Raw genomic sequence first — 26,774 nt, forward strand, 5'->3', positions numbered from 1 at the left:
TGACTAACTCACAGTTACGCCAACCCAGCCCCTCTCCAAAATGACAAACATTCTCCCTACTCCCATTCGTTAATCCACGCCTCCCGACCAATCGCACGGCCCAGGCCAGGTTTCACTATCAACACCACATCACAGCCATGATCCTCCCACAGTGCAGCACTCCAAGAGCCAATCCTTGACAACATTTTAGCGCCCCAAACAAGCCAGGACCTTTCCTGATGCTCCAATATAACCAGGCCATTCTTAAACCACCGCATCCAACTGCATAGTAAAAGAACATGAACATTACACAAGTTGGCAAATGGGCAAGTCTGTGTTCCTCCCCCTTCGCTCCATCCATATTTGGGTATTTGCCAGAGCTAGGCATCCTTGTATGACCTGCTGAGTTCCCTCAGAGCTTTTATGTATTGTGACAGTCCATAATGAATCTCATTCCAGTTGTCATTTCAATGCTGATGCAGTTTGATGGATGGTTAATGCAAATCAATCCTGTGCACTATTTTTCAATCTACAATTTTCATATACATTTTGTTTATATTTCCCACTCAATGAAAGGAAATGAATGAATGGTCCACATCCTTGCTCACAGCCAGCACAATAGGCTCCTCAATGTCTGCTTCAAGGATGAAGCTGTGCTCAAGTCTCACCCCAGGTACCTGAGCATTAAAAAAAATTCAGGCCAACTCTGGAAGCCTCATCTTTTGGAGGAATTAACAAACACAAGGCTTTTTGAGTGAACATTTTTAAAAAGTCTCACAGCATTATTATCAAGTAGAACAACATGAGAACCAGAGGAATATTAACATCGGTTAGCGCCAATGATCAGGACCAGGGTTTGAATCCAGTGCTGTCTGTAAGGAGTTTGTACGTTCTCCCCGTGTCTGCATCGATTTCCTCCCACCGTTCAAAACATACTGGGGGTTGCAATTGTGCAGCATAGGTTCGTAGAGGCAAAAAAGCCAGTTACTGAGCTGGTGTATGTCTAAATTTGTTTTTAATTTAAATTTAAAATTTGCAGATAAAACATTCCCAAGTGACACACATAGACAGAAAGTACAGGTTTGAACCATACACTGGAGTGTGGAGCAGTGAAACTAGCTCTAAAGTTCCCCAGACAAAATTAAGTGAAGCAGCCGGAAGCAAAATTTGTGAATTATGAAGTTTTCATCCAAATCAGGTAATGAAGGCCAAGCTTTATGACAACGTACGCATCATCCAGTAACCTGAAAAATGCTTTAACAGCTGCAGGACGCATAGAGACAAACCTAAACCATGAAAAATGCTGTAGAAATGCAGGTCTTTGAAGAAACCCCTCAGTCTTTACTTCACCAAGTCACTGCACCTGAACTCATTACACCCTCCTCCATCTCCATGACACCTCATCTCAGTGATGAAGTGATTTCTGGCAGAAGATGAAAAACAGAGACAATCCAGGGGGTGATTTTGAAAATAAAATTCAACTTACCAAGAGTTCAGACGTGCTCAGTACATCCAGATTGAGAGACTGAATCCGGGAATAGTGCACACCCAACTCCCGATGAATCCCTGAACATTCGATGCAGGTCACAATACCCAGGTTGGTGGAGAGCCAGGTGGGATCTAGAACATAAACCAGCAGGGATTAACTACATTGAGTCACAATACAAAACTACTTACAAGATCAGATTCCTTGGAAAACAGTCAGCTGCTTCCAATGGATCACATTGCCACCTCTATCTTCCATTTCCTGTTATCCAATGTGACTCCTCATTATACAGTAAAACCCCTGGTATGCAGCACCCAAGAGGATTGGTATCAGCCAGATAATTGATTTTTCCGGTTGTTTGAGATTGAATTGGTGAACTAACGGCCAGGTATGCTAATTTTAAACGTCTTTATTTATTATTCACAATTTTTTTTTTTGCTGGTTGCTTGAGGTTGCCAGCTGCTTGAATTCCAGATAACAGGGGTTTTACTGTAAATGGAAATATGTACATCCATCCATGCTCAAAGACACTGGGATCAGAGTGATCAATGGCATCACATTCCTCTTGAAATCCACACTGCACCTCTCATCCTCCCTGTTGCCTGTGCCCACTGCCTTGCACCACCCGTCCCTATCATGGCCCCTACTCCATCCAAGTCTGCAACTTGAACAGATGTGTCAGCGTGCAGTTCTGTCACACTCTTCATCCAACGGCTGCATTGTGTGGAGCCACAGTGGCCATAGCCAGCTCCTTGAAGTATTCCCTCAGCCTTTACTGCACCCGACTCATTACCACCGCCTCCATCACCATGAACCTCCTGCCTAAATCTCTTCTTCCAAAACCTCTCTTAATCCATGAGCTTTGTGCCTCACAAATCATGTGTGGCAGCACTGCATTCTCCAACATCTGTTCGCATATCCTCAAACGAGAGAGAGCATGGCACAGTAGGAACGGTGGCTGCAACCCAAACACTGTGATGACATCATACCCAGGGCATATTGCCCCAAAGAAATAAATGACTAAAAATACAAATTGGCAAAATTTGTCTTTTCTTCTACACATGCCTTGAATGTCCGATGGGCTCAACTGTTAAATCATGGTGGTGGGTCATTTTGACATCACCAATAAAGGATTTGCATGGGGAGAAAATCCCATAGGAATACATTTCCTCTTTTAACATGGGATTTTAAGGTAAAAGGGGGTGTAATGACATTTAAAAAAAATTTTAAAAATTTTTTTTTAAAATCGCAACACAGTTATTTGTGACAGCCATTCCATTAATGACTTGGGTAGGCACGTGGATGCAAGAAAAATAGATGGTTTTGGATACGAAGTTGGGAAAAATTAGATTGTTGTGGAGTAGCTTTCCAATGTGGGCTGAAGGGCCTTCATTGTGCTGTAAAGTTCTATAACGTGGGAATGTCCCTGAATTTTAAGTGCTCCAAGTGGTGCGGCCAACATCGATCCCACACGTGACCAAGTCAGTTTAAAACTTTTGGGGTATCCCAGTGGGTGAAGGAAGGTCACAGAGAAATTGGATACAAGACATTATAAAACTTTGTGTGATGGTAGTTCAGATCATAGAAATGTTGACCCAATGGAATTCACAAATTATGTCAATTTTTGTCAAGGGGTTACATTACAGAAAATCGTGATGCAAATTGTTTTTGAGGAACACCATCCCTCTATATATATATATATATATATATATATAATAATATATATATAATCTTGCTTTTATAAAAACCAAAATAAATTAAATCAACACAAGGCAGGGAGTTATCGTGAAGCTTGTACCTTTCCTTTTGATGAGTTCAAACATTCGATCGGCTGTATTTTAATCATGGCATTGCGCTGATGGTCATACTTACTATTTTAGGTTTGGGAAGATCATCCCAAACTGCACCCTGCAATTGTAATAAAACTCTCACTTCTAGAGGTGGTCTTGAGTTGAACCTCAATATGTCATTCCTTGATCTCCTCAGTAACAAAGTACAAACCAAGAGAAGAGCAGGTCCTTTCCCTGTACCATCATTGAAGGGAACTATCCTATTCTCTCCATGCCAAATTACAGTAGAGCAGGTAACAAATTGGTTCCCAGTTAGAAGCACTCACCTGCTGCCCCACAGTCACAACACACTTCATTTCCAGCCATCCCACGGATATCGTTGATGACTGCTTTGGTCAGTTCTTGTACAGTGTCATTGATAGCATGGCTGGTGTCTCCTTTAAAGGCATTGTTCAATGCCTCCTCTTTGCTATTTTGCAACACAGAGGTCCATCTGAAAACAAAAGCACGAATTTGCCATCAAGACATAATTCCTGCTTGAGACTTGACATAAATTACCCTTCTGGGCACACAACCTCAGGAGACGTGGGACAATTCTAATACAGTACGAGGGCAGCAAGATAGCACAAAGCAATTACAGATTTGAATCAGGTGCTCTCTGTCACATTCACCCTGTGACCATGTGGGATTCCTCTGGGTGTGTAAGATTCATCCCACCCTACAAAGATATACATGATTTGTAGGTTAATTGGTGTAATTGAGTTGCGTAGGCTCATGGCCAGAAGGACCTGTTCCTATGCTTGATCTCGAAATTTAATTTTAAAATATAATTTAATTTTACATTTAAACCATTGAGGACATTGCTGTGCAACATGTTTGCTCTCACATGCAAGATAGAATTTCTTCATTTACACAGATATTCTATAACTATGTTGCAAAGGGAATGATATCTCCCAGGCACTGACACAAAAATACATGGGTTAAATATAGAACTTCATAGCACAGGCCCTTCAGCCCACGATGTTGTGCCAACCTATGTAAACCTACTCCACAGCAATTAATTTTTCCCAATAACCTACTATTTTTCTTATACCCATGTTCCCATTGCACCAACCTTAACCACCACCCCTGACAATACATTCCAGGCACCAACTATTCTCCTGGTAAAAATAAACTTGCATATCCCCTAAACTTCCTCCACTCACCTTAAACAGATGTTCTCTGGTATTTGCTTTTGTCACTCAAGGATAAACTGCTGGCTGCCCATAAAGCCTACATGTACCCGGATATATTTATGTGCTGACTCAAAATTGCCCTCAACTGTTCATCATCTTTCACTACAGTGGGAAAAAATTGTTTCCAATGACATTCAGCTTTAAAAAAAAGAGGGTGCATATTGTTGTATTTCTAGGTGATCTTCCACACAGTGTGCACGTCAAAGCCTCCCCTTTACTCACACTTGACATTCTTGCTCATCTTCGGCCTGAAAGTGATACGTTCGATTATCTGCAGATATCAAGAGATGCCGGGGTTAAAGGACAGACTCTCTGTTCAGCTGAAGTTCCACAGATCTGAGCATCAGACCAGCCTTTCCAGTGGAACACCACGGGCATGTGGCATTCTCGGAGGCATCACTCTTCAGTTGAGATGTCAAGCTCAGGTCACATTAATTATTTCAGGCAAGTACAAAAGATGGTGGCTGATCTTTAAAAGTGGTACAAGTTTTCCACATTGAAAACGGCTAATTATTATTCCTTAATCAAATAATTGTTTTTTTTATTTATTCATAATTTTTCAGGATCTGGGAATTGGTAGCAAGGCCAGCATTTACTGCCCCTCTCTAATTGGGCCCAAGAACAAGGTGGGAGTGAGCTGCTGGCTTGAGGCTTTCAAGTTACTGTGTTTCTAGTGCTGTTGGATCCGGCGTTACAGGTTACAGACCCATGAACAATGAAGGGTTAACAGATCCCAATCAGGATTCTGTAGACTTGGAGGGGAGTGCATAGGTAATGGCAGTCCCATGCACATGTTGTCCTTGACCTTGTTGATGGGAAAGGTCAGGACTTGGAAGGAACTGTCAGAGCAGCTAAGGCTTATACCTTCAGCTCATTTCATAAACAGTATGCTTTGCAGATACTGTTCGCCATGGAGGTGGGAATGAATGCTAAGGTTCTTGATGACAATCGTACAGGTTGCTTTCCCTTGGAAGTTGGCCAGCTCCTGGAGATGTTGGACCTGCACGCACCTATACAAATGGAGAGTATTTCTGATGGTGGATAGAGTCCAGAATCTTCCCAGTCTACATGCCTCAACCACTCACAAGGAAAATGTTGTTGTCAAACAACAGGAGCCCATCACACTTTGTTGTTTATGCAAAAAAATATACTGGCATATTTTTCAATGTACTGTTCCTATCATTCAGAAGTACCACAATTTCAGGGAGCTTTGGGACCTGCTCACAGCTGTGAAAAACACGAGTCAAATGAAGGATCACTGTTCACGCATTACACCAACTACACTTACGTGCTATAAGATCAAAGCATTTTCTTTCTTCAAGATTTGGCCTTACATGGCAGGTCAGCAGATTGAGCTTGGCTGGAGGTCTGTTGATCTAAGAGAGATTAGGGAAAACAAAATGAGAAAAATGGAACAGATTAAAAAACCATCATCAGAATCAACAAGGCGACATTCCTTCCAATATTTTACCCTGGGGAGGAGGCCAGAGTTTTACATCAAGCAGATTTAAATTAAAAAAATATGCCAATATTTTATACACAAAGCCTTGAGGCTGAAGAGCAATTTAAACTCATTTGGATTATCCATTTTGTTTACTTATTGCTGTTCTGGGAGACCACGTGTTGCATAAATTGGTTGCAGAATGCTCAGCAGTACATCGGCTGCAAGGTTTCCTTGTGAAAGTGGTGAGTTTGTGAAAAATCCTCAGATGGATCACAAACTCCAAGTTTATTGGCTGTTGCGCTCAGCCCCATTCATGGATACACCCAGGACACCAGACCACAGGGGTATCTTACGAATACCCAAAACTAGGACCACTCCCCAAGGCATATGCACTTGGATGCCCCAATCTCCTCATTCACCTGTCCTTCTCCATCACCAACAGGTACCAGATGTTGCCCCACTTCATCAGATAGCTCATCACCGGAGCAAAATGGCAAAGGCCTCAGGGCAGTGGACTGTTGGCAAATCCAGTTATTCTTTCATGCTTCTTGGGATAGTTTGTCATAAGCTCTGGGATATTCTCTATCATGCCCAAATGGCCTGTATTCCAATCTCAGATTCAGATTTATTGGCAGAGTACATGCATTATACCACATACAACCCTGAGATTCTTTTCCCCACAATCAAACCACATTCTACGTCCTTTCAGCATACACAGAAATGACTAACTGCTGTATGAGGTGCAGGGTCCTGGGTCCTATTATCTCCACAGCATGGAGCAACTTCAATATTCGCACTTAGACCTCTGCACAGACCAGAGGAGTTTCTGGGCTCGACCACTCACTGCAAAGTGCCAGTATCACAGAACTGGGCAGCACTTTTAGCTTAGCAATGACCTCATCAGCAACCCAGGTTCAAATCCAGAAGCTTGTACATTTTCCCCAGGATCTGCATCGGTTTTCCCTGGGTGCTCCGGTTTCCTTCCAGATTCCAAAAATATAGGGAGTTGGCAGAGTAATTTGGCAGCACAGGTTTCAATGGAACCTATTTGTGCAGTGCTTCAACTTTTTTTTTTAAAAAGTTACAGAATCCCATCATTGATTCTGACATTTGTCTGCATGAGGGCTACAAAAACAATTTGAGCCTTTGTTAATTTTAATTGGTAAAGAAGCCCTTTAAGTGTTAGGGTACAAGGGAACAATTTCACGGTCATGTATTACTGGTGCCAATAACAATGTTGAAAAGAAAAATATAAGAAATTAAACTTTTATTTATTGCACTGATTAATAACACGAGGTTTACATAAAGTAGGATTAAACATCGCTAAGGTTAACTTTAGGTTTTACTCACAGTACTGTGTGATATTGTAAGGTAACCATATTTAACTCCACATTTTCTCTTCTGCCACACTCTTCGGATCCTGACAGATGAAGAGGGGACAAAATTAGCACAAGGCAGAAAGGATGTATTGTTCAACCCAGCTCAGATGTGCCATCTATCACTGAATGGGGGTACTGCAGAGAGACTGCACATTTTACGGCACTTCAGCAAATCAGATCCAAAAGACAGCATCTCATGTGACATAATGCATCAGAAACAAAAAGGATCTATTGACACTCTATTCTCCTTTTTCCCTGTTGAGTATGGAAGACCATGGGAACTGCTATAAAAGGTACTTCATGATGTTTGGAATCTAAGGACATATTGGGCTTGGTAACCACAATCCACAGTAAAATGAAACTGAAACATAAAACAAGTGTCATTTCATTAATGGCCCTCTTCACACAGCAGAATGGGCAAAAGGTCACCAGTATGAATGGAGAAGATACCGTAGAATTAGGAAGATTCATTTTGCTGAAGGGTTACCAGGCTAAGGGACTGCAGAAAGGGAATGATGTTGAAGATATTCCTCACTCAAAAGGGTGTGAAGGATCACAGGATAAAATTAAGGATGGTTGTTGTAAAGAAATGCAATTGGATTGAAAGAACAACAGGGCGGGGAAAAGTTTCACTGTGAACAGTTTATTTTTGCACTACCAATTTGGGGCAATTCTGCTGTCCCTGCGGGAAAAAGGAATCTCAGGGTTGTATGTGATGTCATGTATGTACTCTTGACAATAAATCTGAAACCATTATAGAATCTTACATTGCAGGAGGGCAGCTATTCAGCCCATGTGTCTGTGCTCTTAGGGAGTACTCATCAATTCACTCCACTGCTTTTTCCTTTATATTCCTACATTTCTCCACTGCCCACCTCTAGTATTTTATTGACTTTTTGTTGAAAGTTATTATTCATTTTTCTCACCCCACACTCTCTCAGTGCATGAAGTAAAACACAAAAGTCTGCAGATATTGTGGTTGAAGTAAAACTCTGCTGGTCAAGGAGTGTACCTTATTAAGTAAGGCTACATAACCAATGTTACGGTCATGAGTCCTTCATCAAGGTCTGAGGAAAATGTACAGACACAGGGGCCAGCCTACATTTTGCTCAGACCTTGATGAAGGGCTCAAGCCTGGATCTTTGGTTCTGCATCTTTATCTTTGCTATATAAAGTACACTGTTTGACCTGCTGAGTTTCTCCAGCATTGTGTTTTTATTTCTCTCAGTGTATTCCAGACCAAAAAAATAATTTCTTGTCACCCCTGTTTCTTTTGCCACAGATCTTAAATATGTATTATGATTTCAGATTCCTCCTGCTTTATGGAAAATAGCTTCACATTATTTACTCACCCAAATCTCTTCAGGATGTTGAGAGATGGTTTTTAATCATATCTCCCCTAACACTTGGGAGTAATATAAAAGAAATGAGTAGGCCCCTTTTAGCAAAGAACACTTTCCTGGAGGTTCATAAAGCTGGTGGATTCACAGAAAATGAAAGCAGTAAATGATGGAGGAACTCAGCTGGTCTTGTAACGTCCATAGGATACATCTTCACAGTAAGTTCTACAGACATTGTGAGACCAGCGGAGCTCCTGCAGCATTTACTGTGTTTTTACTACAATCTCAGTGACTGCAGACTTCAATCTTTCACTCCACCTATTTTGAACTCTCCATTTCTCACCCATCACTCTTCTTGTACAGGAAGCCAGATTTTTCTGTTCCATACATACGGTTTCCTGGAAGAGGGTGTATGCTGTAGCTAGAATTTTTCCGATTCAAACATTCCTTGAAACAAAAATGTAGAAGTCATAATACTTTACAAAAGACAATGGAAGCAGAACTAAACACCAACCCAGCTCATCACCAGGAAATAAAAGGAGTGAGCAAGCAATTTTGTGCAATAATAAATGGTTCAACAATAAAACAAGAAGATATTTGACTTTAAATAATTCTAAATGGGTGAGAAGGGACAGGATCTGAATGAGTATAAAGCTCCACATGAAATGGTCTGGCACATATGATAGAAGCCATTCATCTGAATTTACCCCTTCCATCCATTTTTTTTCTCCTCTGCTTCATTCCAAACCTGAATCCAACTACAATTTTCTCCAAATTATTTAATATCTGAAGATCCAAAAATCATCCCCTTGTATACACAGTCACAAATGCCACATCTTTACCATCGACTACGGTCTCCCACCTGTCGCCACCTTGGAATGAAACTATGACCTGCAAGCTCAACCCTGAGGTAGCATGATTGGCGCAATGTCATTACAGTGTCGGTAATTCAGGTTCGAGTTCAGTGCTCATCTCCAAGGAGTTTGTACCTTCTCCCTGTGTCTGCATGGGTTTTCCCTGGGGACTGGTTCCCCCCCACCCCCACCACCATTCAAAATGTACCAGGGGTGTAGGTTAATTGGGTGTAAATTGGGCAGCACGGACTCATGGGCCAAAATGGCCTCTTACCGTACTGTATGTCTAAATTTAAAATATAAATTAAAGATTCTTCTAGTCCAGTATTGACCATACTTCCATCTGCCAAATCCCCTTTCTCCAAATGTACCCCACTTTCCACCATCGCCTCCTCCCTTTGCTTCTTAAAAAAAATCATTACATCAACCAAGCTCTTTGACAGCACCTCTAAAAGCCCAACCATCATCTTCTGCCTCTTCTCCACCAAGAGCTTTTAGAGGCCTCCATCAGCCTTTCCCCTCAATTTTAGCATCTACTGCTGGTTTACTTCACAAGAGCAGCAATCATGGCCCAACCATTACTCACCTCTTTATGATCCACTTGGAGTACTGACCTCAGGGAGTCCCTGATCTGGGTGAGTTGCTTCATCTCCTCATCCTGTGCTTGCTTCAGCTTTGGGCCAGAAGGAAGAAAATACTCATTAGAGCTCAAAGGATAAAAACTCAATGCTGGAGAAACTCAGCAGGTTGACCTCCAGCACTGGGTTTTTACGTCTCCACTCTTTGATGTTTTCCTCCAGAGCAGGAAAGATTTTGAGCAGCACACACCAGGTTATTATACACGTTTGTACAAATTACCTAGTCAAAAAAAAAACCCACTGCTCCTTGTCTGATAAACAGCTCACAACTATGCTCAAGGGAAGGAAGGGATAGATAGACAGCAATGATTAGCCTCATCAACAAGACATGCATTTTGAAGAATTAATTTAAAAAGTAGAATAAATTGACAAACCATTACCATGGCAGGAACAGGGAATATGTACGACTGGAAAGATGGGAATATTTGTGTTTGTCACAGACAGAATTTGGAAATGGGTTTGAAATTCAAAGCCTCTGGAGAACAGACCAAATCAGTGTTGTTTTGAAATATTTCTGCAACTCACCGAGTGCACAATCACAGCCAATTTTTCAACAAATGGGGTCAGGCTCTCAGCAGCCTTGAGGCCATCCTGGAAAAAACTTTAAATAAAATAACAGCAATAAGTGGCTAGGAACCCCCACATACAACAGGTGAAATGTTCAACTTAATAAGTAAGAAATTTTCTGCCCTTTTTCCCCATTCATACACAAATGAGACATTTATTTTAATAAATCCAGTAAATGGGAGGATAGCTACATGCGTCACATCATAGAACATAGCACAGAGCATTACAGCACAGTACAGGCCCTTTGGCCCTCGATGTTGTGCAGACCTATATATTCCTACAAAAAAAATTGAACCCTTCCCTCCTCGTAGCTGAACCCTTCCCTCCTCGTAGCTGAGCCCTTCCCTCCTCGTAGCTGAGCCCTTCCCTCCTCGTAGCTGAGCCCTTCCCACCTCGTAGCTGAACCCTTCCCACCTCGTACCTGAACCCTTCCCACCTCGTAGCTGAACCCTTCCCTCCTCGTAGCTGAACCCTTCCCTCCTCGTAGCTGAACCCTTCCCTCCTCGTAGCTGAACCCTTCCCTCCTCGTAGCTGAACCCTTCCCTCCTCGTAGCTGAACCCTTCCCTCCTCGTAGCTGAACCCTTCCCTCCTCGTAGCTGAACCCTTCCCTCCTCGTAGCTGAACCCTTCCCTCCTCGTAGCTGAACCCTTCCCTCCTCGTAGCTGAACCCTTCCCTCCTCGTAGCTGAACCCTTCCCTCCTCGTAGCTGAACCTTTCCCTCCTCGTAGCTGAACCCTTCCCTCCTCGTAGCTGAACCCTTCCCACCTCGTAGCTGAACCCTTCCCACCTCGTAGCTGAACCCTTCCCACCTCGTAGCTGAACCCTTCCCACCTCGTAGCTGAACCCTTCCCACCTCGTAGCTGAGCCCTTCCTTCCTCATAGCTAAACCTTTCCCACCTATTTTTCTTTCATCAAACAAAAAGTTTCCCTTCATGAACTGAGAGAAAACATGTCAGCACAGAACAGTTTTGGATTGATGCCCCAGTCTGTATTTCGGTTCCAAGCACTATCACCCAACCAAGTAGCTCACCAGCTAGTTTAGAAACATGACAGGCAGATGGAGTTAAGTGAGAATGAAGGAGGGGCAGAGTTGGGAGACAGAGGCAGGTGGATGGGATGATAGATGGAAGGGTATTAAAAAAGTAAGTCATGTGCGGGGAGGGCAGGTGGAGATGGTGACAGCTCGGAAACCAAACATCCATCACCCCACGGTCCACCAATCATCGACTGGCCTCCTTCTCACCCCTCCTTCATTCCTTGTTATACAGATTGTCTACATCTCCCCTCTCCACTCCCAGTCCTGATCCAACATTAAATGGACAATTCCTTTCCCCCACCCACAGTTCAAAGTTTACATAAAAAGAGGAAAATGTAACCAAGTTGAGGGAGTGAGCAAATACATTGCAAGTGCAGTATAACATGGATAAGTGCGATGTCACAAATCAGTAGAAAAAAAAAGAAAGGCAGATGATTAATCAAATGATGCTTGGTTGAGAAATGGTGATGTGCAAACCAATCTGGATGATCCTGAACATCAGTCACTGAAACCAAGCCTGCAAGTAGTAAGGTGGCAAATGGTTCATTGCCCTTCATTGCACTAGTTTTGCATCCAACAAAGATGAACAACAAAAATAAGGATGTCTTGTGCAAGTACTTAGTAATAAGGCCACACCTGAAATATTCGGGGCAGTTTGGTCTCTTTGCAAAAGTACTGATATATTCCTGCCACTGAGGGAATAAAAGAAAATGTTCACCAAACGGATTCCCAATTCTTCATACAAGGAGAGATTTGGTCAATTAATCTGAAAATCACTTATGCTTTGAAGAATGAGTAGGGATTTTATTGGAATATTAAAAATTCAGACAGGCCCAAACAGTCTGGATGTAGAGAGGACATTTTCCTTGGCTGGAGGGTGGTGGATTGGGAAGGGGCATGTTCCAGGATGGGGGGGGGGGGGGGGGTCGTCATCAACTTCATTTAGGAGAGAAACCAATAGAGCCTTCATTCCAAAAACAATTGTAAACCCTTCCTCCATCCCACCCACTTCTTTGAGATTAGGTGTTCAAATGACAACTTTGAAACAAAGACCAGAAACACTTTGTCAAAAGGGCATCTGAATAGGAGTGGAACCGAACCAGGGAGACAGAAATAAAATTCTGATCAACCATAATCTTAATGAATGGAGGAAACCATTTAAGGGACTGATTGGTCGTCTCCTACTAGAGGATCAACTGAAAAGGTCTTACTTCTGTTGAGCATGGAAGTACTTGATGAGGCTCTGAAGGAGGTCAGGACCTTCTCGAATCTTTATTTCGCTCACCTTGAGAAGATACTGTGAAACAAATAAAGTGCAATTAGTTCACATTCTTAGGAATGCTACACTCCCTCTGCCCCCAAAAAGGGAGCATATTGCAGTTTTAGGAAAAGGTACAAGTGACAATATTTACAAGAGAGCAAGATACAAAATTATTTCCTCCATCCATTCCATTAGTAGGTTGATAGTGAAGGCCTCAATGCTGAGGATTTTGATCTAGAAAGGAACACTGATTTCTAATTTGAAAGATTTGATGGAAATACTATTGGTGCATTTTCCCCACAGCCTTGAGATGTTTACAACTGGCAGCCTACTTTCAGATCCCATTGAGGAGGCAGGGATCACTCCTGCCCAGGGGCTACATTCATGTTGTGCAACCCCATCTCTCACACACCTGGCATTAGACTTCTCAAATATACATTCTAATCATAGAAAAAATACAACCCTGCCTAGTGATTTCTGGGGTGAAACATAAAAGTCTGCCGATGCGGCAATTATAGTAAAAATGCAAATGCTGGAGGTACTCCTCAACAGGTCTGAAAGCATCCATAAGAGGCAAAATATTTAACCAATTCAATGAATGATTAATTTTGGACCAATCAATGAATGCACTGAAATTCAGTACATCTATCAGCCTGCATTGTTAAGTATTATCCAGATATCAAGATACCTTGGAGGGCTCAGGCCCAAAATATCAGCAATATAAACATCTTTACCTCCTATGCTGCGAGACCTGCTGAGTTTCTCCATTTTTATTGATTTCTAGAAATGTCTGCTTTGTGACCAAAGTAGAGGAGAAGCATACAAGACAGTATTTGAAAACATCAAGTCCATGCACAAGAAGCAGACAGAAGACTTGGGGAAGCAGTAAAGGGGAACATCAGCTCACATACTACACACCTATCCTGCCCCATCAGGCACTTCCAACTAAGGAAGTGTCTGCAGTTCTCTCACTGCCCTCATCAGAACCCACAAAATTAGAATTCCAGCCATTCTTGATCCCAAGGATCTGCCCAAAAAGTTGGTAAGCAGAGAGAAAGCAATTTGGGACTGATCAGGTACCTAGTAATTTAAGAGAAAAGTTGAAAGCTCTTCAAAATTTAATTAGCTGATTTATAAAACAGATCTTCTCTGTTGCATATGTAAGTGAAACTGCTATTGCATTGTTTAAGACATTTTTTTTTGAGAGATTTACCACAATCTCAAGGTGTCTCAAAAATACTGTCCCAACCAATGAAGTCCTTTTGAAAACATAGTTACTGTTGGAATGTAGGAGTGTCAAATTAAATGTCACATTTTTAAAAATTTTTGTTCACAACACGGTAGAAGCAGATTTCAGCCGTTGAAACCTGTACCGCCTAAATTACACTCACTCAGAGAAGATCCAGGAAGGTGACAGGGAAAATGCACAACTGCCTCACAGAATTGTGCTGGTTTTGACCCCAGGTCGCTGGTCATGCAATAATGTTGTGCTAACCGTTACACTAACCTTATCCCCGTGCAACCCCAGCCCCCAACCCCCGCCCCCACTAAATTACAAAAACTTCCAGTTCATTTTCTTCAGGCACTGCCGACCAAGGACAAACATTGGCCAGGCCACCAGAAGAATGTTTAGCTCTTCAAATTGCAACATGCGGTCGTTGAGACTAGAACGCACAGAAGCAATTAACTTTGCGACAGATTAAACAAGGTGAGAAGCATTGCAGAAACACTAGGATTGCTAACTTTTGTTCAGTGGTCTATTTCAATTTATTTTAGGCAAAGATTGAAAAGGCCGCATTCTTTTCCTTCATTATGATTTGCCAATGTTGAATATAACTTTTAAATCTGATGCAAATAAGACAGAATTTGCAAATGCAACATTTTCTGATAGGAGTTATGATGTAAATGGGCATAAGTCACTGCACATTTAAGTGTACTTTAGGCTGATGTACAGAGACTCGAGTACAAAATCTAACCCAACACTTCCAAAGCTGAGGAACTGCTGCATTGTCAGAGGTGAGGTTGTTCAGTGAGGTGTTTGCCAGTTCTGAAATTAGATATGGTTATGAAGTATTGAGAGATCACCATTCAAGAGTTTTACCCCTCTACAATTGATAAATACATTTTTTAAATTATATATCCTGTAACCTGCCTCACACATCTGGAGTTGGAACATCTTTCTCTCCTTCTCCAAATCCTCAGCAATTTCTGCAGGACTGATTTCTGAACGATTTAGTCCAAATTGCTTGGCACGGTCTTTTTTCTCCTTTTCAATCTTGTTCCTAATAGTTAAAAACAACATAAAGAGCTCTTCCAACAGCAGGCACACATCTTGAAAAGACAAATACACAACACACAGAAAATTAGTCATACCTTTACAGTCATCAAACTACCACCAAGGTTTCCCCGGTGATCAATGTTAGCGAAGGCTATTGACAGCCAACAGCACCTGGCAAAAATCAAACCGAGCGTGAAGCTACCTTTTGACCATGAAGAGACAATCTCTTCCCTTTCAGATGCCCTTCAATCGAATGGTTTTAATAACCTGGAAATATCTAGAAACAGGAAGCCCCAAAGATGACCAGATAGACGTGAAGGAGTGTGTGACCAAGGTCAGAACCTGGCGACAAAGGGAGTCACAAATAAATCCAACAAGGATTCAGGAATTTAGAGCTCAGTAACACAAAGGATGGTTAGGCAAATATCACATCTGCATTCTAGAGAAAGTTGGATAAACATGAAAGGAACAAAAAGGGTGAGGCATTAAAAATGAGATAAAGTGAGGTAGAAGAGTCCCACAGTAATAAAATTCCACGAAAAACCTGCTGGGATGAATCACCTATAGTACTGCATTTCTATAATGTATTCCTTCCACAGATTATCTGAGAAAATTAAACCAGTCTTCTTTTGCACTCTCCCTTTCCCCTACTCTATCCTTCCTCCATCCCCTCTTTCACTTGTCTCCCTCCCCCCACCACCCCGCTCCTCAAGGCATATTTGCAGATCAAATCAGAAATGAAGATCTGCTAGTGGACTCCATTTGTTAAGTATATGCAATTAAGTTTGATTTAAATGTTTCAAGATGTGATATTTTAGATCTAATAAAAATAAATTATTATTTTTATTTGTCATATTTTTCTTTTTTGTGAGTGTTTTTTTTAAATTATATATTATTAATTTTACTAATTCTTCACTCTTTATTTGGGGGAGGGGAAGGGTGGGTTTTTTTAAATATATATTTTTTTTTTGTTTTTGTATATGTAGGGGGTGGTTGAATTAAGTTAGGTTATTAATGTTGTATTGTAATTATATTATTTTATATCTTTTCTTTAAATGTAATTTTCTTTTTATTCCTGTAATAAAATCTTTAAATAAAGTTTAAAAAAAAGAAATGGAGATCTGCTCTTCAGCATACAGCAATGCACACAGGAAAAATGGAAGGTTTTGAACACAAGGTAAAATCCTTTTAACAAAAAAGCTTATTATCAAAACCATGCACGGTAGTGATGTGTGAATGGAAATCACCTGGACTAGCTGACTGAGTTTTACAAAAGGAGTAGGGTTTCTCCTAAGACATCCCAACCAAACTGGGAGATGGTGCATTCAAGAGTCAGTGAGATAATTAAGATGGACTAGGCAGAATGACTAATCAGTTGAAACTAATAGCAGAGAAACCAATAAAAACAAGGATCTCCTATACATGTTAATAGAATTTTCCTAAACTCAAGAAAAGAGGATCAAAAAATAGAAAGTGTGAAACTTTTGCTTTGGAAAACCAAACATAACACAGAAGTGAGAAACTTCAGAGAAGAGAAAGTGCAGGATGTGTGAATAAGAAAACTAATGCTAATGCCCAGCTGACAGGGAGGATAGATAACACATGGAGATAACATTTTCAACCCTCATCAGTTGAAAACGTTAACTACATTTTGTTACTTAGAACCCAAATCCCTCCACAATGTGTTAAGCATGTGGTCCAGAAAAACTGCCACTGTTCTGGAGATGCCAAGGCAGCGCAGTTGCTCTCTTTCAAATAAAGCCTGAGAAGACAGGTTTCATTCTGCCTTTAAGATGATGTAAAAGATCCATGCCATTTTTATTTCAAGAAGAGGGCATTCTGGACAATATTTATTCCTCAACCAACATCATTGAAACTAAATAGACTATCCAATCATTGCCATGTGTCTCTTACCTTACAACAGTGGCCACACATCAAAAGTATTCAGTTGGTATCAAACCCCACAGACCTCTGGAAAATTATGCAAGGTGCCATGCCAGCATTGCCAGTCTATCACATTATCGGCATTCTCATTTTAGGGATTGGTTTGCTTGCTGTGCGGTATTTATGGCATAACACCAAGCAAGAATATTATTTAAAAAATTTAAATACCAAGAACCTGAAATATCAAAGCAGCAATTTTTCTCTCAAATATAAACTCTTTGGTCTCAATTTGAACTATTCGGAGGGGGAGTCACATGATAGAGTAGTGGCTGGTCAGGTTGAACCAGCCCTCTCCAGAAGAAAAAAAGTTTGGAAAAGACAAGGCTCAAGAAATAGAAGATAAAGTTACAGAGAAGAACAAGAAGATGGCACCCAAGAAAGAGAAAGAAAGAACAATGGGGAAAAAAAGAAAAATCACCAGAGAAGAAAGAAGGCCTTACCTGCACCAAGGAGCAGGGAGCTACAGTGGTAAAGAGCAGCTGATCTCCGAGGTTAGTGAGTGCCCTGCGAAGTTGCAACCTCCCGACCGGTGGACTCCAAAAATGGCTCTCAGAGCCAAACATAAGTGCGCAACTGCGCAATCAAAGGAAAAAGTGAACACCAGCAGGAGGGGGGCTCAGCCAAGGGGTGGGCAGGTACAACACAAACAGCTGAGGGACACCTGGCATCAGGGCACTCAGCTGGAGGATAAAAACAATGGAGAGGAAAGGAGCGAGGAGCCAGACGAAGAAGAATGACAGCTGGGTGACAGACAACAAGAGAATCAACAGCAGGAAGCCAAACAGACAGAGAGCCCACAAAAGGAAGACCATCAGAGGCCCAGCAAGAAGAGGCCAGAAAAAGACATAGAAGAGACACAGATACAAAGAAGAGAAGGAGAAGACACAAACACAGATACAGACACAGAAGAAGAGGAAGAAGACGACCAAGATCTTCACAGGGAAATAGAAGGTAAAACAGATGGACAGATTATAGATAAAAGCCTTTTTTGAAGAACAAATTAGATCATTAAAAAAATGGTTATCATTAGAATTTAGTGCGATTAAAAGAAAAATAAAAAGAGCAGAAGACAAAATGCAAAGTTTAGAACTGGTCATGACAGAAATAGGGAAAAGAGTAGAAAACATGGAGTGGGAAACGGCTGTAGAAATGGAAGTGAATGATTTAAGAGAAAAATTAGAAGAAAGTGACAAAAAAATTAAAGAGACACAAGAGTTGTTATCTCAGAAAACTGATATTTTGGAAAATTATAGTAGGCAAAACAACATAAAAATAGTGGGCCTGAAGGAGGATGAAGAAGGCACAGACATGAAGGAATTTACAAAAGGATGGATCCTGAAGGTTTTGGGAACAGAATTACATGCAGAAATGGAAATAGAAAGGGCACACGGAGCCCTAGTCCCGAAACCACAGACACATCAAAAACCAAGATCCGTTTTAGTAAAATTTTTAAGATATACGACAAGAGAAAATACATTGGAGTGAACAAAGAACAAAGTTAGGGAAGATAATAAGCCGTTGGAATACAAGGGACAAAAAAATCAGTTTATTTGCAGATGAGATCGTAGTATACCTAACAGAACCAGAGATATCAATAAAAGAATTACATAAGAAATTGAAGGAATATGGAGAAATATCGGGGTACAAGGTCAACACAAATAAAAATGGAGTGATGACAATGAGTAATGCGGATTACACAGAACTTAAAAAGAATCACCATTTAAATGGCAAGGACAAGCAATCCGATACCTAGGAATAAGGTTAGACAATAACTTAAGCCACTTGTACAAACTAAATTATCAGTCACTAATAAAGAAAGTGCAGTAAGATTTAGAACATTGGAAAGAACTACCGCTAATGTTGATAGGGAGGGTGAATTGCATTAAAATGAATGTCTTCCCAAGGATACAATACTTATTTCAAATGTAAACAATTCCTTTAACAGAGAAATTCTTTGATGAACTAAAGAGAATAATAAGGAAATTCTTGTGGAAAGGGGGGAAACCGAGGGTAGCATTAGATAAATTAACAAGAGGTATAACCAGGGTGGTTTGCAGTTACCAAACTTCAGAAATTATTATAGAGCCACACAATTAAGATATTTATCAGATTTTTACCAGACGAGAGAAAAACCAGACTGGACTAAGATAGAACTAGATAAAATAGGGGAGAAAGTACCGGAACATATACTTTATAAGTGGGATGAAAAGCTGGTGCAATATAAAAGCTCACCAGTATTGCACCATTTACTTAATATATGGAAGAAGATCCACATAGAAAGGAAAAAAACGAATTAACAAATACCAAAATTGTTATTGACGCAAAATCCACTAATCCCTTTTACAATAACCTTTCCTTTAGAGAATGGGAGAGAAAATGAATCAAAAGAATAGAAAATAGTTTTTTGGGAAATAATTTATTTACATTTGAACACTTGAACGACAAATATCGAATAACTCACAATACAGTGTTTGCATACCATCAACTGAAAGCTTATTTAAAGGATAAATTGAGAAACAGGCTGAGATTACCAGAAGGAAGCAGCTTTGAATATGTGATTACAGACACAATGATAATTAAAAGATTTATAACAAATATGTACATTAAGCTGCAAGGTAAGGAAAATGAGGTAATAAGCTATAAACCTAAACAAAAGTGGGAAAAGGATTTAAACATAAAGAATGAAGCATGGGAAAAGTTATGCTCTGGAACTATGAAGAATATTAAAAACACAAGGATACGCATGATACAGTATAATTGGTTACACAGGGTAAATATCACTCCTCAAAAATTAAAAGAATGGGATCCAACATTATCAGATAGATGTTTTCGCTGTAAGAAGGAAATGGGAACAACAATACATGCAATTTGGGCAAGTACGAAAGTGAATACGTTTTGGGAAAAACTAAATCAGATAATAAATAAAATCACAAAAAAATAACATTCCAAAAAATCCAGAGATCTTCCTTTTAAGTAACATAAGAAATAAAAAATTAGGCCTCAAATTGGATAAAGTGCAAAAAAGATTTATTACGATAGCCTTAGCAGTAGCAAAAAAATATATAATGTCAACTTGGAAAATGTAAGATTGCCTGAGAATACAGCAATGGTACATGGAAATGAATAAATGTATTCCATTGGAAAAAAAAACATATAATTTAAAAAATAAATTCACATTGTTCAAACAAATTTGGGAACCATACATGGAACATAACAGAGAGAGCTTGCCTCGGACCTCCATACCCTAAAGTGATAAGAAGATAAAACTATTTAATTTAGTGTATAAAAGTAGATGGCATATTTTTCTGGTTTGTTTTTCCTTTGTGTGAAGACCTTGTTTTATGGTTTTATTGTATTGTATATGTTGAATATTTATTGTTTTGGAGGGGGAGGGAGGGAAGTGGGGGGAAGCCATTGTGTATATTTAATGAGAAATATTTGTACATATTTTGGTTGTTATGGTTCACAGGGAGAAAAATTTTAAAAATATTAATTTGAACTATTCGATGGCAATGTTGCAATGGCTTCCCTTTTCTTGGTCTGTGTAACGTGGTTCTTGATGAGAGCAGGAAGTTAAAATGCAAGAACAAGGTATTGAACAATTCCTCAGCAATTTATAGCATGCATTCCTGAATAAACTCGAGCATACAAACTATCTCAAAGAAGCAGCACGAAGATGAGGGTCCATCACATCATAACACAAGCCAGAGGTAAAAAGTCACTCCCCCGCCCCCGCCCCCACCTCCCTACCACAAAAATTAATGAACTAACAATGGAAATTATTCCCAATGGAACAGCCTCAAAAAATAAAGGAAAGGTTCAAGCTGCATTGCAGAAGGACAGACTTTCCTGCAGGAAACAAGTTTACAGAAATTGAAAATCCCAGTAAATTAGCACAAGAATTTCTTACTCATACAGGACCAGTGCTTCCTGGACAGGGATGTTAATTATCTAAGCTCCAAAACATTTCCAAAAACATTAGCCACAAGCTAAAACCCAAGCAGTTTTTTTTTCCACCCGAGTGAGTTAGATCATCCAGTTTTCCCATTATAATTCCATCAACAAAGTCGAACAGAGAACAGAGCAGCAAGTCCCAATTTGACAGGCTCAAATTTTCAGCAGGCCTCTCCCAAATCACGCACATTAATTTAAACAGTAAAACTCTTAAAATAATTCAAGGTCTTGGGAATGCAGAGGAGTTTTACTGGAATGGTGCTCGGAATGAGGAACTTCAGTTTTGTGAAGAGACGATCCCAGCTACAGATGTCCTCCTCAGATAAACTTTGAAGAGATACATTACAAGGTGTTCCAAACAGAAAAAAAGATTTTAATGAGGCAAACAGGGAGAAAGAGTTTTCACAAGCTGCAAGAATGGTAACTACAGGTCCCAGATTTAATGTTAAGCAGCTGAATGTGGTTGGAGTAAAACACAGAAGATTGCAGATGCAGTAAGTGAAGTAAAAACACAATGCTGGAGAAACACAGCATATTTTATATAGCAACAGAGATTACAGATGGAGAAGCAGAGGAAGAGAGATTCCCACAGAACTCCCTTTGGAGAAAATGTAGGTAAGCATCTGGAAAATAAAAGGTGGTTGGTCCTGGATCACACTTTTAATCAGATCCAACCACATTCAGTTGCTTCATCGAGATTAGAACTGGGGATGTTTACTGTTCTCTTCCATTCTTATTGTGATAAAGCAGCTTATATCTGGATGCAGCCAGACGTGAACAACATTTAGCTTAATCTGATTTAATAGCAAAAAGGATTTACACCAGACATATGGAGGGGAAGAACTATCTCCAGCAGAAGTCTAATGACTTTGCAAATGTGCATCATCACTGAAGCTGCCCTCATCAATAAACTGCTGTAGGGATTAGGGTGGCATCGATGTTGCCATTGACCAGACACTTCTCTCAGAGAGTGACAGCTCAAGGCCAAGACTAGGTGTTCATCCAAGAGATTCACCTTCCAATTCCAACACCCGAATCATCTACATTATAAAATCGAAAACTCCCTAGTTGTCTGCATGAATATTTCTCCAACTACCAAGAACATCTCTACACTGTGTTGAAGGCTCTGCACCCCAGATAACTGCCAGCATGAATATTCATTCTTTACACCTTCAGCGCATTATGGCTGCAAGACAGACCTTTCTACATGGCACACTAGCAATCTTACTTAACATTATTTCCCAAAACCATAATGTCCACTGCTTAGAGAAAAGCATCGGGGAAACATAACCTCCTGCAAGTTCATCTTCAAATCATACACTATCGAAGTAAATGGGTTGCTTCTTTCCCACTCTTACTGGCTAAACTTTCATGAAACTCCCATCCTAACATTGCCATTGGAATACATAACATTTTCCTTAACCACATGAATGAGACAAGTAGGATTTATTTTTTTAAAGCATGGAGTTATTTGGCTCTGGAACGTAAAGCCTGAAAGATGACTAGAAGCAAAATAAATTTCAAGAGGAAATTATATTTAATTCCAAGAGCCAAGAATGAAGACCCAGCTCTAAGGGGAAAGGGCAAGGGCTTGAGACTAACTTCATAGCTCTTAACCATGAGGTGACACACACATGGCAGACCTGATGATAAATTGGTCCAAGATACCAATTCCAAGGATAATGGGCAACAGCATTAAGTGACCAAGGACATATCTGCTTAGTTGAATTAGTAGTAGAGGAATGCATTTCGTTTAATAAACCTCTCTTTAAATCATGTCATGGTACCTTTAATCATAAGATAGAATTCTGCGTTAATCTGAAGAATACTGATGCAGGGGAGAACTATGAAATATTTCTTGGCTGTTTGTTTCTCCTACAGCGCCGGCACTTACACTTTGTTCTCGTAATCCTTCCAAGCTTTCTCAATGAGTTTTTTTGGGTCCTGTAGACAGAGAATAAAGACCAATTCAAAATTTTTCACCTCCAAAAGTAGAGATGCAATTCCTATTTTTTTTATTTCTCTTGGACATTCCAGGAGGCCATTCGGCCCATTGTGTCTATGCTGGCATCGAACCATTTCATTCACCCACTTACTTCTTTGTTACTTACTTTCATTCACAGCACCCAAGCACTTAATCTTCCATCCGACACCAATTGCCAATTAATCTTCTCCCTAGTATGTCCTTGGAATGTATAAGAAAAAAAAGAACACACAGGGCAAATCTACTCATGTCGCAGGGAAACACACAAACTTCATTCATTCAGCTTCAGAGGTCAGGATCAAACCTGAGGGATGGCACAACTATGAGACCACAGCAGTATCTGCTAGGCCACCTTCAGTTTGCACTGGACCACGTAAGACTTGAAAGACGTCCAGGAGAAGCCAGTGAACAAGCCACTAGCTAATAGTTAATGGGGAGTGCATGTGTGTGTTCAAACTCAGAATGTAGGCTGGAGCAGTATACGATTAGACAGGAACCAAATGATTCCCCACCACCCAGGCCATGCCCTCTTCACTCTGCTATCATCAGGTAAAAGGTCCAGGAGCCTGAAGATGAGCACTCAGTGGCACAAGGGCACCTTCCTCCCTGCTGCCATGACATTCCTGAAAGATCAATGAACCAAAGAGACACAGCTTGCTTTGACTTTTCATGCCCTATTTTTATTTAATTTTGAAAGGAGGTTTCTATGAATGAATGTGACACTGTCTCAATACAATGAATTTTGGGGCTTGTTCATGATTTTGATTCTGAAATAATTCAACCACAGCCTGTCATTGAAATCACAACTCTTACTGTTCATTTCACAGATTTTCTTCAACATCAGCAAAATTTCCTTCACAAATGGCCCCATCACCCAAAAGACCACAGCAGAATTATTTTAATTTTGGCAAAACTCAAAGAGAAATCAAACCATGAGAGAAATTATCTTCTTTTACACTGTTCAATTCCAATTAAATGAGCTAGTTTGTTGTTCCTTGGACTCCACTTCAATTCAGAATCATTTAATAGGTGACTAAATAACTTCTAATCTCTGAACAGTTGGAAAGGACCCAGATGCAGAACCAGCACTGGGCACTCAGTTCCAGGTTATCTCGAGTCCACCCACCTCACTGTCAAAAGACAAAGGAGGAAAAACCCAACACCCAACCCCAACCAACCAATTTTCCCTTGCAACCGTGTCTGCCTGTCCCGCATTGGACTTGTCAGCCACAAACGAGCCTGCAGCTGACATGGACGTTACCCCTCCATAAATTTTTGTCCGCGAAGCCAAGCCAAAGAAAGAACAAGTGACACTTGTAGAAAACAAAGGATTAAGGCAGTGTCAGTGAGTTTTTTTTTTAAAAAGCCTTCTGCCACATTGAACTGATCAAAGATCTTGATCAAGACATTCACAAAAATGTTGAAGATGCAAGGAAAATGCTCAAGTTACAAATGACAGATGTATGCAATTTTAAAACAGGTACAATCAATGTTAAATGATAACACTGAGTTTCTGTGAGGAGCGCTGGACAAAGTGGCGACTCTCTGACTTCATTAAGGTAGACAAAGTTAAAGAATTTTATCTACGTTACATTCTAAATGTAGTATTAGTCACAATAATGGAACTTTTACATATAGCTGTTAGCCCAGCTGTTAGCCCAACATTTGGTTCAACTACAGCCACACCATCCACCTCAAACAAAGTTGATCTGAATTCCGAATTTGACCCAAGTCCAAAACTTCATTTGCATTATTCGGTTGAATGGAGGTGCAAGATTCCTCAAAGCCCACAGTATTTTTAAAAAACACTATTTTTATATCAGTGCCAGAGCGATTTCAGATGAGCTCCTGGGCACAGCAGATTGGCAGTAATCCCACCACACCTTAATCCAATTCTCTGTCACTACGAGAAGGATCATGTAGAAGCTCAATAAAAGTCTACATGCATATGGATAGTGCATTAATTTGGGAGGGTGCCCACTGTTCATTGGCTGAAGGGAATCAGCAATTTCCTTGCTGTACAAATACTTACTTCCTTCAATATTCCCTTCTCCCCACTTCCACAACCCTGACGATAACCCTGCTTGTTGTGGAAATTTTGGAAAACAATTAGGCTCAGCGTATCTGATGAAATGTTGCAATGCATCATCAATACCATCATTCAACAACAAAGTCAATTGTTTAGTCTAGTAATTCATGGTCTCCATAGACTCATTGAGCTGAAAGGCCCATTTCTGTGTGGTGATTCTATGTCTAAGTAAAAAAATATTTTTGAAATATCCTTTTAAAACCTTTCCAAATCAGTTTAGCAAGGCCAAGGTTTGCAAAATGGTGATGAAATTGTACAATAATCTTGTCACTTTCAAACTTCTTACGCCTTTCCTCCTCAAATCTCCAATCAGGAATCACAGTCAGTGATTGCCGGTCACACTCATTCAACCTCATAGGAGGCCACGTGCCGGTCCTGACATTTCCAAGGTTAAGCTGGGCTGGAAGCTTGAGTTGGACTACAGCCAGTCATCGGGACTTCAACTGGAATCTCATTACCTCTACTAGTTTAGGATTTCACCTGCCAATCAGATAACAATCTAAGCCTCTCAAAATTCAAGTGAGAACAAAAACAATGAACTATGCAAGTCTGTTTGGATACACCTGGGAGATGATCACAATACTTCTACATACTCCACCCTCGTGCACCCATCATGATGGGAAATGTCTATCGTTCTCCTGGCATCCTGACCAATCAGAATATTCATTTCCTAAACGAATGACTCAGTTGTTAAACATCTTTTATTTCCCATCTTCAATTAAACTTTTTTTAAAACTTACTTTTAATTTTCCTGAAAACTTTTCCGTATCAGTTTAATTCAGACCAGCTATCCTCACTTGCAGAACCAGCCGAGTTCAGGTTGGTGATTCGACCAAACAGGCATCAATGGCTACAATGCCAAGATTGGGCTTGCTGAATATTCTCTGTGCTCTATCATTTCCACACCTGAGTTGCAGAACAAAACATTTTGCAACCCAGGTTGCATGGACTCTGAAAAGTACCTCAACAGTTTTATCTGTAACTAAAATCTCCACAGAAAGTTTTCCATCATTTCTATTTTGTACAGCCTCTGGCAAGGAGAGAGTTTGAACAATCACGTACACCACACTAGAGTCATTCAATAAGAATCAGTGGTCATGCAATGGAGAGGGAGGTCCAAGGTCAATTCTCAATCACAGAGGCAATCAGGGTCTCCTGATTCATAGGAGCATGCAGTTACACACCAGGAATGATAACAATAATGTTATAATTCTGCAAAAACATAAAAAGAGAAGAACTTCACCCCTTTTCCTTCCTTCAAATCCCCCTTCAGCAGGCTGTCCAATGGAAAGGAGAGGATATTGTTCATGTTTTGAGTCTGTAAGCAGACAGTTAATATCAAAAATTTTTCATCTGAATAATCATTTGTAAACAATGAGGAAAAAAAAGAAGAGTTAAAAATGTTTCAATGTAAAACAACCTGCATTATTACTGAAGTAAAAACAAAATGCTGGAGAAACTCAGTGTCCTTTATATCGCAAACGTAACCAACGTTTCAGGCTTGAGCCCTTCATC

General features: G+C 40.3%; 1 protein-coding gene across 5 annotated transcripts in view; it reads right to left on the reverse strand.

The window, feature by feature from the left end:
* LOC138741380 (arf-GAP with SH3 domain, ANK repeat and PH domain-containing protein 2-like) overlaps nt 1–26,774 on the reverse strand; it is a 110,299-nt gene that overhangs the window by 49,725 nt on the left and 33,800 nt on the right. For 4 of the 5 annotated variants that reach the window (XM_069895366.1, XM_069895365.1, XM_069895367.1 and 1 more), the window contains exons 4-15: nt 26,503–26,577; nt 23,081–23,130; nt 15,163–15,292; nt 12,961–13,046; nt 10,671–10,746; nt 10,094–10,180; nt 8,997–9,100; nt 7,285–7,354; nt 5,779–5,866; nt 4,713–4,761; nt 3,582–3,748; nt 1,466–1,599 (exon numbers count right to left, since the gene is read on the reverse strand). In XM_069895366.1, coding sequence (XP_069751467.1) covers nt 1,466–1,599; nt 3,582–3,748; nt 4,713–4,761; nt 5,779–5,866; nt 7,285–7,354; nt 8,997–9,100; nt 10,094–10,180; nt 10,671–10,746; nt 12,961–13,046; nt 15,163–15,292; nt 23,081–23,130; nt 26,503–26,577 — 1,116 coding nt within the window. The other variant, XM_069895368.1, reaches the window with a different exon arrangement.

Source organism: Narcine bancroftii, chromosome 8 (assembly GCF_036971445.1).
Source record: "Narcine bancroftii isolate sNarBan1 chromosome 8, sNarBan1.hap1, whole genome shotgun sequence".
In the NCBI taxonomy this organism is placed as follows: domain Eukaryota; kingdom Metazoa; phylum Chordata; class Chondrichthyes; order Torpediniformes; family Narcinidae; genus Narcine; species Narcine bancroftii.